The 12527-nt window shown below is 65.2% G+C and overlaps 3 protein-coding genes across 3 annotated transcripts; 2 read left to right on the forward strand and 1 right to left on the reverse strand.

The window, feature by feature from the left end:
* The first annotated feature begins 408 nt into the window (after positions 1-408).
* Positions 409-3880, forward strand: CHLRE_03g197150v5 (uncharacterized protein). Its single transcript, XM_001693089.3, has 3 exons — positions 409-2048; positions 2210-2936; positions 3100-3880. Exons 1-3 carry the CDS (start codon positions 556-558, stop codon positions 3622-3624), a joined length of 2745 nt encoding a protein of 914 aa, XP_001693141.2. The 5' UTR covers positions 409-555; the 3' UTR covers positions 3625-3880.
* Positions 3881-4991: 1111 nt separating this feature from the next.
* On the reverse strand, positions 4992-6928 carry CHLRE_03g197200v5 (uncharacterized protein). Its single transcript, XM_043061265.1, has 2 exons — positions 5757-6928; positions 4992-5393 (listed from the first exon to the last, which is right to left on the reverse strand). Exons 1-2 carry the CDS (start codon positions 6771-6773, stop codon positions 5052-5054), a joined length of 1359 nt encoding a protein of 452 aa, XP_042926394.1. The 5' UTR covers positions 6774-6928; the 3' UTR covers positions 4992-5051.
* A 120-nt stretch (positions 6929-7048) lies between these two features.
* CHLRE_03g197250v5 (uncharacterized protein) lies at positions 7049-12490 on the forward strand. Its single transcript, XM_043061266.1, has 8 exons — positions 7049-7319; positions 7450-7509; positions 7631-8521; positions 8783-8834; positions 8943-9061; positions 9197-9457; positions 9615-10924; positions 11045-12490. Exons 3-8 carry the CDS (start codon positions 7838-7840, stop codon positions 11937-11939), a joined length of 3321 nt encoding a protein of 1106 aa, XP_042926395.1. The 5' UTR covers positions 7049-7319; positions 7450-7509; positions 7631-7837; the 3' UTR covers positions 11940-12490.
* Positions 12491-12527: the final 37 nt, after the last annotated feature.

Below are 12527 nucleotides of genomic sequence, written 5' to 3' on the forward strand. Positions count from 1 at the left end.
TGCCATTATCCAGCTTGGTTACCATTACTGGCAGTGAGCGCCGACTCGCGCTGGAGCAACTCAGCCGTGGTGCAGCTGCTGGGGCGTGCTGGGATTAGACCATGCGACCAAGCATGCGCCGGTGCGGCCAAGCATTGGGACACGAGTATCAGCGGCTCACGTAACCGGAGAGCTGGCACTGGCTGGCAGTCTTCACCTAAGCACGGTGCGAAATATGTAGCACACAAGCATAGTGTGTGAGGCATGCCTCTCGTACTCACCACAGGTCTGGTGGCCAGCTGGGCTTGCACGTGGGCTCGCAGGCCCTGCATGTGGGAATGTGGTGGCATGGCCTAGCGATGCCGGTTTGGGCCCCGAAGTATATCAGCAGCTATCCATTAGCAAACATTAACACATTATTCGCGTCACATTTCAGAGTTTGCCTAGAGCTGCGGTCCACATCGTGTAGTGCAACAAATTTTGCAGTTCCTTGCCGTTCCTTCCCAGAATACCAATGATGACTTGAGGGCTTGAAAGCATTCTTAGCTGAATTATCAAGACCACGTCACGCATCGAATGACAGACCGTGCGAGCTGCATCGTCAACTGCGATGTCGTGCATGCTGCGGGAGCCTGTCCCGGGCTTGCGAGTTGTGCAGATCTTTCCGAGTTAGAAGCCGGAGTCGACACCTTAACATGTCAGGATGCATCCCCTGCAGCTGACCTGGAACAGCCTCAGGCGGAGCAGGCCTCAGACCGAATCTGGGAGCAGCTTACCCCGGACCTCGCACACCGGGTGGTTGCCTTCCTGCCGGCTTGCGAGGTCGCCACCACACTCCGCCTGGTCTGCCGGGCAGCAGCTGCCCAGTTCAAGGCCGCGCCGCTGCGGCTCTCGCAGCCCGGCGGCCTGCCGCACCATGCCTTCGCCTGGCGTTGGGGGCCTGCAGGCGGCTCCGGTCACGGGGCCTCTGCCCGCAACCCCACGGGCCTGCTGTCCAGCGGCATCCGTTCCCTCACTCTCTCCGCACGCCGCTGCCTGCTGGAGCTCACTGCCGCTGGCGGCGACGTCTGCAACCTCGCGCTGGCCGCGTCTGTGGCGGGCTGCGGCCTTCCGCCAGGCGCGCTCGAAGCGGCGCTAGAGGGTGGCCACCTAGCCGCAGCCACTTGGCTACTGGACAAGGGATGCCCCATGGAACCTGGCAACCTGGTGGGCCGCTGTGCCAAGGGTGGTAGCGTGCAGGCCCTGCGGTGGCTGCTGGCGCGGCCCGAAATGTCGGAGCGTGCCGGCGTGTACCTGCACCTGCCTGCAGCGCTGCAGACGGCGGCGCGTGCTGGGCACGGCGAGGTGTGCACAGCCCTGATGGACTGGGTGGCAGGCATGGCGGCTGAGGGGAACACGCGCGCCGCAGAGCTAATTGCGAACGGCTTGTGGCACGTTGCGCGGCGTATGGCACCTGTGGAGGCCGCGGCCGGCGGCCATGCGCGCCTCATGCAAGTGCTGCTTGCGGGTGTGCCGACGGCAGAAACAGGCACAGATTGGCAGCGCCTGCTGCTTAAGGCTGTGGCAGGTGGCTGCGACCTTGCCACGCTGCGCAAGGTACACGCGGTGGTGTGCGCGTCACTGCGCGGGCCGAGCGGAGCGCCACCGCTGCCACGGGCGCCTGCCGGGCCAGCGGCGGCAGGCGGCCGCGGACGCGGCCGCGGCGGGCGTGCACCAGGCGCAGGGCCGCAGCCTGACGTCGTGATGGAGCGGGCGCGCCAGCGGCGCGAGCAGGAGGTGGAGGCACGGCAGGCCCACATGGGCGCACTGGCTGCTGCGGCTCGCAGCACCACGCCGGACTGGAGGGCCAAGGTGGAGTGGCTGCTGGCGGCGATGGGGCGTGCAGCCGACAGCAACAGCAACAACAGCAGCGATGGAGGCAGCGGCAATGTCTACATTGATGACGCCGCGGCGCTACCGGATGCGGAGGAGCGGATGCGCTGGCTTCGGGCTCGGGGCTTCCGCCTGGGCCGGCAGGCGCTGCCCGAGGCCGTGCGGCAGTGCGAGACGCTCAGCGTCGAGGCGCTGAGGTGCGTGCAGCCCACACGTTTGAAGCTCAGCCGGTGTCAGGGCGGATGTGTGTGTCGGGGCGTATCGGTTACCTGGTCCTGACAAAGTGCAAATAAGCGAATCGCAGTTTGTAGGAATGAGGTCATGATACCGTGTACATGTGTTTGCCCCTGTCGTGCAGGTATCTGTTGCAGTTAGTGGCGGGGCAGGACTGGCCGCTCCTGGGCACGCACGCACCACCACTAGCTGCGGCAGGCCGGTTAGACCTGCTGAAGGTCTTGCTGGAGGCAGCCGGCTCGCCGCCTCCGCCTCCTCCAGGCCAGCAAGTGCAGCAGCCGCAGCAGGCGGACGCCGCCATGGCGACTGCGACTGCTCATGGCGACGCCGCTGCTATGGGCGCAGCAGTTGCAGCGGCGACAGCAATGCCACCAGGAGGGGGCAATGGGACTGTGGCTCGGGAGGCGCGATGGCCTTCTGTCAGCCTGGGCACGGTCCGGGCGCTGCTGCTGGCTGCGGCGCCCGGGGGGCACCTGGAGGTGATCCGTTGGCTGCTGGCCCTGGGGCAGAGCTTCTTCCCCAAGGATGCGCAGCCGGAGGGGTTGGAAGCAGGGTCTGGTGCAAGCCGCGGAGCCCAGAGTGGCAGCGGTGGCTGCGGTGCAGCGGCCGCTGCTGGCAGCAGAAGCGGCAGCAGCAGCAGTGACGGCTACTCCCCGTCAAAACTGGCGCTGTATGGAGTGCTGAACTCGGACCTGTTCTGTGCAGCTGTGAGGTCGGGCAGTGTGCAGCTGCTGGAGCTGCTGCGAGGCGCGGGCTGCACATGGGACCCGCTGGCTGTGTGGGAGGCGGCGGCCGAGACGGGCTGCTGTGACGTACTGCACTGGCTTTTCATGCAGGGCTGGCCACTTCCGGTAAGGGTTCTGGCTACGCACTATGCTCCTGTAAGCTGCTCACGGGCTGTGTCAGGCGATCTGCAATGCGTCGTTCTGAAGGGAGCCCTGTCCCCATTTCCCCGTCCCTGGCGTCGGTTTATTTGGGATTGGAGCCAAGCAACCCTCCTCCCCTTTCGTACAGGCCAATGACGTGCCCTATCTCCGGGCAGCACGCAACGCCGACGAGCTAACCATCTGCACCCTGCGCAACCTGGGCTACACGTGGGCGCCCGGCGGAGAGACCCTGGCGCGCGCTGTGTACGACGCCCGCGGCAGTGTGCCTCTGGCGGGGCTGGTGGCACTGGTGGCGGCGGGCTGCCCTGCGGACTGGGCCGCACTGCTGCATCTGGCGCAGCGCTACCGAAACTATGGCTATGCCCGAGGGCAGGAGTCGGAGGTGCTGGCGTGGGCCCGCGAGCACATGAAGAAGGAGCAGCAGGCGAAATTGGCTGAGGAGAGGCGGGCGGCGTCAAAGAAGGGAAATGGCAGCGTGGAAAGGACTGAAGAGGCGGCGGAAGGGGTACGAGGTGGGAGCAAAGGGAAGGGGCGGAAGGGGCGCAAGGGCCGCGGACACAGGCGGGGAGCCAGTGACTCGTCAGAGGATGAGGAGGAAGCGCCGCCGGGTGCGGCCGGCGCTCGAGCGCGTGCGGCCGCGCCGGACCAGTAGTGCTGCATGCAGTGATGCACAAGCAGGCTGCGGCTAGCTGTGAGCGGTGTGTTTGTTGAATGTTATTAATAGATGGGGCTACTTGGTAGGACCGCACGTGGATGCGATATTTCGTAGTGACGTGGGAGGCATGGTAAACTTGAGCGGTGCGTGGACAAGAAAAGGTGGCTCTCCCTCGCAAGGGAAAAGTGGGCTGTGCCGCCACGCCACGTCCTCCGTCTGAGGCCGAAGGTTCCGATACTAGCCTCATCTCCCGGACATAGCCGGGGTCGGTTTGTGCAGGCACCGCCCGCCATATGTGCCCAGTCGCGCCCAGCTATCAAGCACTAGTGCAGCAGGCAGCAGGCCAACCAGACAAGGAAAACCTGTCCACACCCTTGCCGCTGCAGCTGACTGCCCGCTACGCCATCCTCATCAGCACAGGTCGCTAACCAGACAACACCGGCATGTTCCATCACGAGCGCGCCGGCGCCGCTTTGAAGGCGGCGCCGCGCTGTCCTCCTCCACGTGGCCTTGCCCGCCTCCTCTGCTCCGAACATGCGCGCCGCCACTGCCGCTGGGCCCAGGGCCGCCCGTGCCGCCGCCACCACCGGGCCCAACCTTCCTCGTCGGCTAGTACGTTGGAAAATACGTTGTGCTGGGGAAACCAGCGGGGTGGGCCGTGGCAGCGCCGTGGCGGGGCGAGGGGTCGTGAGGGGTGCTGGAATGGATGCCCGTCGAAGTTCGCGAACCATGGCTGCTCTCCGCACTGCAGCTGTGTTTCTTATAACAATATGAGTATAGTAAGTTGAAGGAAATTCCGCTAGAAGACTATAGCCGCGCAAATCCAAATACACACCGACTCGGGCATGGTGCGGGCACGCGTGCCGTGTGTGCGTCGGCTTCCCCCCCGGATTTCCTGGCCCAGCGTATTATGCACCGTATTTTAACGTACTGTACTAGAAATCCTAGTACGTTGTATTAATACGCGTATTATGGAGAGAGGGTCGCGTACTAGGCAACCCTGGGCACTGGGCAGCTAGCCAGGGGAGAGCGTTTTTTGGGCTGAGCCCAAGATGGCGCCTCTGAACAGGGCTCGTGCGGCGTGCCCCTGCGGTCAGGCTGTCCCGTCCTTGTAACCTCGCATCCGTGCGGAAATGTAATTGTAACTCTTCGCATTCGACGACTTGAATTGAACGAGCACGGCCGAGTTTCTGCTTGGCCTTGCGTGGCCAGGGCCCAGGGGCAAGGTCAGGGCGTGCTGGGTCAGGGCTTGGGACCTTAGGTCAGGGTGGATACATGTGAGGGCAACAAGCGCTGTGCGTGGTCTTGATGCGCCTCAAGCCTTTGCTCCGACAGGGATTGAATAAGACCGGGGGGGGGGGGTAAACAATTAGGCTTTACATGCAACCCGCGAAGTACTTAAAGACTCCTTCAAGCGCCCAGCTTCAACGCTCGAGGTCCGCCAACCGCAGCAGCTGCCCCACCGGCACCCCCGCCGCCTCCGCACTGCGCCCCACCACCTCCAGCTCCTGCCGCAGCTCCTGCAGGCTGTAGTAGTCCGCAGCCGCTGCTACAGCCAACCGCTCTAAGCTGCCACCACCCGAATCCTCTGCTGCATCGCCAGCATCTCCGCTGCTCGCGTCCGTGCCAGCCACCGTGTCAGCCGCTGCCGCCTCCCCACGTGCCTGGCCCTGCACCTCCCCCAGCCCCTCCAGCTCCAGCTCCAGGAACGCCGCCACGGTGTGCGACGACAGCGCAGCAGCCACCTCCTCCACCAGGTTGGCCACCTGCACACAGCGTATGACAGGAATACAGCAGCACCAGTGCTTTGGGTGCGATGGGACAAGAAAAGGGTGGCGAAGTCCCACGATCAGTGCTGCTGGGATGGTTTATTTAAAGGCTGGAGTCAGCAGCCCGCTACCCTGAGTACCGCCATCCGGGACCAGCGCATGACAGCCAGGTGCCACCACGCACGCACCGTACATCGTGTTCATCCATCCACTCGGCCCCCCCCCCGGTTTAGTTTGGGCTGGTATTTACAACCCCCTCCCCCCCCCCCGCGCGGCATCTGGCCTATGCGTCTCGGTGACTGTGCATTTTGCTGACCACCCCACCCACCCGCCCGCCCGCCCGCCCGCCCGCTGACGCACCTCTGGGCTGTCAGGCCCGCACGCCACTGCCGCGCCCTCCAGCTGCCGTCGGTACTGCTCACTGCGCAGACTGATGGCTTGCAGTGGCTCATCGGGTGAGAAATAGAAGCGGCGCAGTGGCGCATAGGCACCCGCCTCGTGCCGCCGCCCAATGTCCGCCAGCTGGGCGGCAGCAGCCTCCACCCGTGCCAATAGACTCCGCAGGTGCCCTACCGAGCTCTCCGGTGCCACCGGCTGCTGTTGCTCCCTACCGCTTGCACGGTGCGCACCATGAAAAGCCCAGCCCTTGCTGCTGCTATCTCTGCTACTGCCACTGCCGCTGCTACTGCTGCTGCTGCTGCTGCCAGTCGTGCTGGAGCTGGAGCTCATGCCAGGCCTGGCTAGGCTCGTGCCGGGCTCCTCGGGCGGCTCCATTGCCCCGGGAAACGCAAAGGAAAGATAGGTGGCGAGCACCTTGCCAAGCCGCTCTGCAGCCCTGAGCTCGGGACCCGTGCCCAGCTCCAATGTGTCTAAGTCCCGGAGCAGGCCGTCCAGCCGCCGCTGCGTGGCGGTGGCAGTGCGATGCAGGCGCCGCAGCTGATCGCACCACAGCGCAGCCGCCGAGGCCGGATCAGCGCTGCTTGGGGTGAGCACCAGGGTGGAGGCGGCAGCGCTGGCGGATGCCAAGCCGTGGGTAGCCGCAGGTGCTGGTGTGGCGGGAAGGACAGCGGCTGGCGACCGCGCTGCTGGGGCTCGTGCAGGCTGGTCCGGCAGTTGCTGCTGCGCCGTCTGCGGCTGTTGCCCCAGGATGCGCGCGGCATCACCGTTGAAGATGTCGGGTCGGCGGCCCAAAGTGCATGCCTTTTGGTCTGGCGGTGGCGCATGGTGGGGCCGGTGTGGGCCTCCTCGCCCAGGCCCCCGCCCGCTCAAGCCCCGGCTCGACGAGAAAGCGTGGCACGTCCCCAACCAAAAGTGGGCCCCAGCGCCCTCACTCCATTGCCCACCGCCTCGCTCCATCACCACACGAGTTCGCAACATGGTGCGCTGATACTTGCAGAGCTTTGAGGAGGGCGCTGGCAAGCGACGGAGTAAGCGTGCGCGAGGTGCCGAAACCCTTGTCGCGTGTGCGCTGCCCCCTCTATTTATGAAGTGTAGACATGTTCTGCTGACTCGGTGCTCGTGTGATTTGCCTCAATATCATAAGGCATGTCCGCTAGGGTGCAAGAACTGTAAAGGCGATCCAGCATGCATGCATGTAGGTTTGCCAATATATAGCAAAGCGAACTTTTGTAGGGTATACGCATTTTCACAATATAAGCCAACTGTACAGCAACCCGACTCCGCATGACAGCTTGACCAAGCGCAATTGATCGCCAAACCAGACTTCCTGGATGAGTCAATGACTTGTCACAGCCGGCAGTTGTGTGTTATTACTAGTGTGAGATTAGCGAACTAGGCAGGGCGATGAATCCGCTCTATCTCTTGCGAATTGCAAATGAAGGCGCAGGCGCCCTGGGCCAGCATCATGAGGCCATTGTGAGACGGCTGCAGCGGGTGTGCAGCCTTCTGAACGCCATCTTGCAGGTGCGTGTCGGAGGTCATCCCCGCATAGGTCCGAGTGAGGCCACAGTGGGCCCCCCTAAGTCTCAACGAGGGAGCCCTTAAGCCCACTCGCCGCTGACGCCCTGGTCCCCCACTCAACGCCTTCATTCAGTCTGACCGCTCACGCTACCTGGAGGCGCGCAACTGGCTGCTCAACACCATCGCGTCTCAGGTACGGCACCAGCACCGTCATGCCCTGGGCTTGAGGCCTGGTTGGCGCGCAGGAGACTTGTGCAATGAGAGCTTGGCCCAGTGCGTTAACCGTGGTGTCCTCCCTCAACAATCCCATGCAGACTCCACCCGCTCATGTGCGACTAGCTTGCTGGGAGCCTCTCATTGTGGAGGCACTGGCTGCGCCCAATGACCAGACCGAGGGCGGGCAGCCGGAGGCGGGCGGCGGCGCTAGAGGTACAGACCTCTCGCGGCCTGCAGTGGAGGGGCGGCGACAGGAGGGGCGATGGGAGCGGGATGAAGACGTGATTCCACGGCGTAGCCGCAGTATGTCACCTGGCGGTCACAGACGTGGTGGATCCAGGGAGCGGCGGCGCGAGCGTTCAGCCGAGCGCGCTCCACCCCTGCCACCATCGCCGCCGCCGCCACTACTGCCGCTTCCAGATCAGCCACCGCTACCTGCAGAAGCGCCGCTCGTTTATGCCAGAGGGAGGTGCAGCAGTGATGGGGGTGGGGGCGGTAGTGACTCGGTGCACCCCTGGGGCCAGCGCCACAGCCGCAGCCGCAGTCGGAGCCGGAGCAAGCGCCGTCACCACAGCCGCAGTCGGAGCCGTGGCCGACGGAGACACAGCCGCAGCCGCAACCGCAGCCGCAGTCAGGGTGGAGGGCGAAAGCGGGGCCATGGCGGTGCCAGCGAGGAGGGCCGGGGACATCGTGATGGCGAGCGCGAGGACCGTGAGGAGCGCGTGGGCCGCGGTCAGCGGCACTACCGCCAGCGGCGCGGTCGCAGTGCTGACTCAGGCAGTGCCAGCGACCGCAGCCGCGGGCGGGACGTGCGGCAGGAGAACACGGAGACAGCGGCGGAGGCAGGCGCCACGACAGCAGGTCTGCGGGGCGTGTCTTCGGACTGGGCACCTGGGGGAGGCGCAGGCGTGCAAAGCCGTGAGGCCCCGGGACCGCTGGAGCTGTTGACGCAGCTGCTGATGCTGGTATCGGAGGTGTGGCCGGATCGGGTGAGTCGTGGGGGCTGCGTCGTGGGCGGACTGGTGGGCAAGCCGCTGAGTCATGGCGCGTGGGCGTGCGGTGGCTGTGGCTGCGGCTGCGGCTGTGGCTGTGGCTGTGGCTGTGGCTGTGGCTGCGGCTGCGGCTGCGGCTGTGGCTGTGACTGTGGCTGTGGTCGGATGAAGGCAGTGATCAGTGATGTAATTGTGGATGTCGCATAGCATGTGGGGTATGCGCCACTGACATTGCCGCCTGTGCCTACCTGCCCTCAGGTGGCGTCGGTGCTGTTGGACCAGCCGCAGGTGTTTGTTGACTTCTTTACAGGTGCGCCGTGGGCTGCGGTGCGTGGCTGGGCCGGGCTGTAGTGCAGTGCAGTTCCATGCCCATGTATAACAAGTGTCCCCCATGCGCTGCAACTGCATAACTGCCCAGGCCCAAGCGCCGCGCGCCGAATCCTGCTGTGGTTCTCGCACTTCTCCATGGACGGCATGCGCGCGTTCAAGTTCGGGGCAAGGGCGCTGGCGCACTACACACTGGAGCACCGAGAGGAGGTGCGCGCGGCCGCAAACGCTCTTGCACTGGGCTGCTCGCATGACTTGCAACATGGCGCAACTTGCCTCATATCGCACATACTGACATACCTCTCACTTCGCCCTGCGCCATCACGGCTACCACCCGTTACCCAGGTGTGGGACTTACTGCGCTGGGAAGGCAAGCACGCGCAGGCGCCTGTGGCTGTGGCGCAGAAGACGCACTACTTCTGTGAGCTGGCGGTGGTGCCGTCAGTCATGGCGCTGCTCGGCGGCCGGGGACGGGATGGCCGTGGTGGTGGCGGCCGCGAAGGAGGTGTGTCGTCCACCGCCGCGGGCTTCCTGAGCAGTTCGCAGTGGCGCGAGTGCTGTGCCGATGGCGCGTTTCTGGAGCTGGACCGCCGCCACTTCTGCAGAGTGAGGATTGAGCACCGTAATGTCCGTAATGCCGCAATGGGGAGCGATTAGGAGCGGCTAGGAGCCCTTGTCCGAACGTAGGCGTTGCTGAAGGCTTCCTCTTGCTTAATGCTTTTGTCCCGGCATGCGGCATGCTCCCTTCCTTGTGCGCCTGCAGCTGCTGCTGTCACAGCTGCGTGGCGGCGGCGCCCGTGCGGCGCGCCTCACCGCGCTGCTGCGCAACTTCCTTGCGGCGCAATCGTCCCAGTCACCCTGGCAGCTGCTGTGCCAGCGGCTTTTGCACCAGCTCACGGAGCGGCAGCTACTTGACCTCATTAACACACTTGCGGAGGGACAGGCACTGGAGCCACCGCCGGCAGCGGCTGCAGCAGCAGTCGCGGCCATGCCACCCTGGGCTGTTGCCTCCAGCAAGGATGGGGGTAATGCTGCCAAGGCGGGGGCAGCAGCAGGAGGAGGCATGGTGGCGGCGTACGTGGTGCCAGCGTGCGTCAGTGTGTGTGGCGGTGGCGGCTGGCAGGACCTAGGTGCCCTTGTCCTGGCGGGCGGGGCGCAATGGGGTCGGCTGGGGGAGGTGGTACTGGCGCATGCGCTGGCAGCAGCGCGGGGGCCTCTGCAGCGGCTGCTTGCGGAGGAGGCGGAGGAGCCGGGTGTGGCGGTGAAGCTGGCGGAGCTGGCGCGCCTGGCAGCGGAGCTGCACGGAGCTGCCGTGCTTGCTGCGCAGCCCTGTAGTGGCGCTGGCGCTGGTGCTCATGGGAAAGCGGAAGGCTGCTCTGCGGAGGAGCAGGCGGCGCTGCTGCACGGCCAACCGCAGCAGCGGCATGGCCGGCAGCCGCTGCTGCTGCCGCTGCGTGGGCGGCGCAGCGGTCCGCAGCGGCTGCTGCTGCTTGCGGAGTTATGGACGCTACGAGAGGCCCTGCGCGGTGCCGCGACCCCGCCTGCAAGTCCCAAATCCTCTGCTCACAGTAGCGCTTCAGACTGGCCTGCCGCTGCGCAGGTATTGGAGCGGGTGGTGGCGCAGGTGGGCGGTGTCAGCTGCCAGCGCCTGGACCTGCTGGCAGCGCAGGAGGTGCCGGTAGCTGCTGCTGCTGCTGCTGGAGGTGGCGGGCAGGGCACTGCGGTGGCCAGCGGGAAAGTCGGGACAGTAAAGCTTCAGGCGCCTGCTGCAGGCACCGGTGCAGACGCTGGTGCCAAGGGCACAGGCCTGGGTGCCACAGGCGTGGGCGCAGGCAGCTATGAGCTGCTGGCCTCAGATGATGAACTTGGGGAGCGGAGCCGGCGGCGGCAAAGGAAGAAGAACAAGTCGAAGCACCAGAAGCGGGGAAGAAAGGACGAGAAGGAGCGGCGGCGCAAGAGCGGGAGCAAGCGGCATCGCGCTCGCCGGGGAAGGCGGAGCGAGTCACCGAACAGCTCTGGTCGCAGCCGCAGCCGCAGTAGCAGCAGCAGCCGCAGCAGGAGCCCGCCTGTGAGGTACGGTTTGACCCGCGGTTTTGCAAGCCTGGGTTGTAATTTGTGTTCGCGTCTGCCGTGGCTTGCGTTGCGTGATTTCATGCGCCTTCATAGCTTTGCGTCGCACGCCCCGGTACACAGGGGCTCAGCATACTATGGCAGTGCGGCTGTAGCAGCAGCGCCGCCACCCGTACCGAGCAATGCAGCGGATGGGAGCCGGCAAGAGCCGGAGGCGCGCCAACCGCCAGCCGTGGCTGCGGCGCAGGAGGACCACCCGGGCAGGCGGGCGGTACGTGAGCGGAGCGGCAGCAGTGCGCCGGATCCTGGCCCGCAGCAGCAGCAGCAGCAGGCTCCACAGCCGGACCTCGTGCCCCTGGGCTCCAATCGAGGCGGTGGAAAGGACAGAACCAAGCGCGAGGAGCGCTCCCGGCGGGAAAGCCACAGTCGGAGCAGGAGCCGGAGCCGCAGCCGGAGCCGCAGTGGTAGCCGGGATAGCAAGCGACAGCGCAGGCGGCGCAGCAGCGCTCGCTCCACGACGCTGTACGTCAAGGCGTCAGATTCTGATGCGGCGTCAGGGGAGGACTCGGAGGATGCGGAGTTGCGACAGCTGGATCCGCTTACGGCGCTGCAGGGCGGCAGGTTCCACGTGGCAGTGGCAGCCGCCCGGGCAACGCCGGGAGCTGTGGGGGCCCTAGCTCAGACAGGGAGGGCAACCTTTGTGCTTCCCGGGCCGGAAGTGCCGGGCGGCAGAGCAGGCGCAGGCCACCGGCAGGAGAACGGGGTGTGGCGGGTGCGACTGGGGTTCGCGCCGGGCGGGGGCGCTGGCATGCAGGGTGGTGCAAATGGGGCCGCTGCAGCAGCGGCAGGCGCGGGCGTCGAGGTGGTGGGCGGCTGTGACGACGTGGCTGATCTACTGGCAGCGGTGGCTTGCAAGCACTGGGCCACCGCGCTGCTGGCCACGGACCCGCCTGCGCAAGGGTCTGGCCACTCGCATCAGGTGCTGACAGGCGCTTTGCGCATGGCTGCAGATGTTTGATGGAACCAGACCCAGTACTAAGCAGATGGGCGGCACCGTGCCCGCAGGATGTTGAGGCGGCCAAGTGGTTCCAAGTCTTCCGGAGACCCGGACCTGTGTAGTTGACAATGGAATGCAACCTCCCCACAATGACTCTTACTTTGCATCAGCACTGGATCCGTGCGCGGTCCCGTCCCTCTGCCGGAGTGCTCGTGCAGTTGTCGGTAGCCTTCGAGGTAGCTGTAGTGGCCAGCCTAAGACGGCCCTGCATGTAAGAACTTAATGACTGCGTGGATGAGTACCAACGAGCGGGTACTAATGACTAGGGACCTGAGGCCACGGGAAAGTGTACAGTTAGCAGGGGTTGCGGCATCCTGTGCGTGCCTTGGAGACGCGGTCTAGGGGCTGGAACCCATCGTGCAGTTGTCGGTAGCATTTGCGAGCAGTAAACCTCATAAACCCTCACGAGGCTGGTGATCAAAACGGTTCCTCCTGGTTATCGTAGAGTGCAGGGACTCGAAGTGGACCGCGAGCAACTTTTGAATACGGCGGTGGAAGCTGAACCGTGGACTTCCTCCCTAGCCCCCGTTCCCCAACTTTATACACATC

Source organism: Chlamydomonas reinhardtii, chromosome 3, assembly GCF_000002595.2.
Source record: "Chlamydomonas reinhardtii strain CC-503 cw92 mt+ chromosome 3, whole genome shotgun sequence".
Classification (NCBI taxonomy): domain Eukaryota; kingdom Viridiplantae; phylum Chlorophyta; class Chlorophyceae; order Chlamydomonadales; family Chlamydomonadaceae; genus Chlamydomonas; species Chlamydomonas reinhardtii.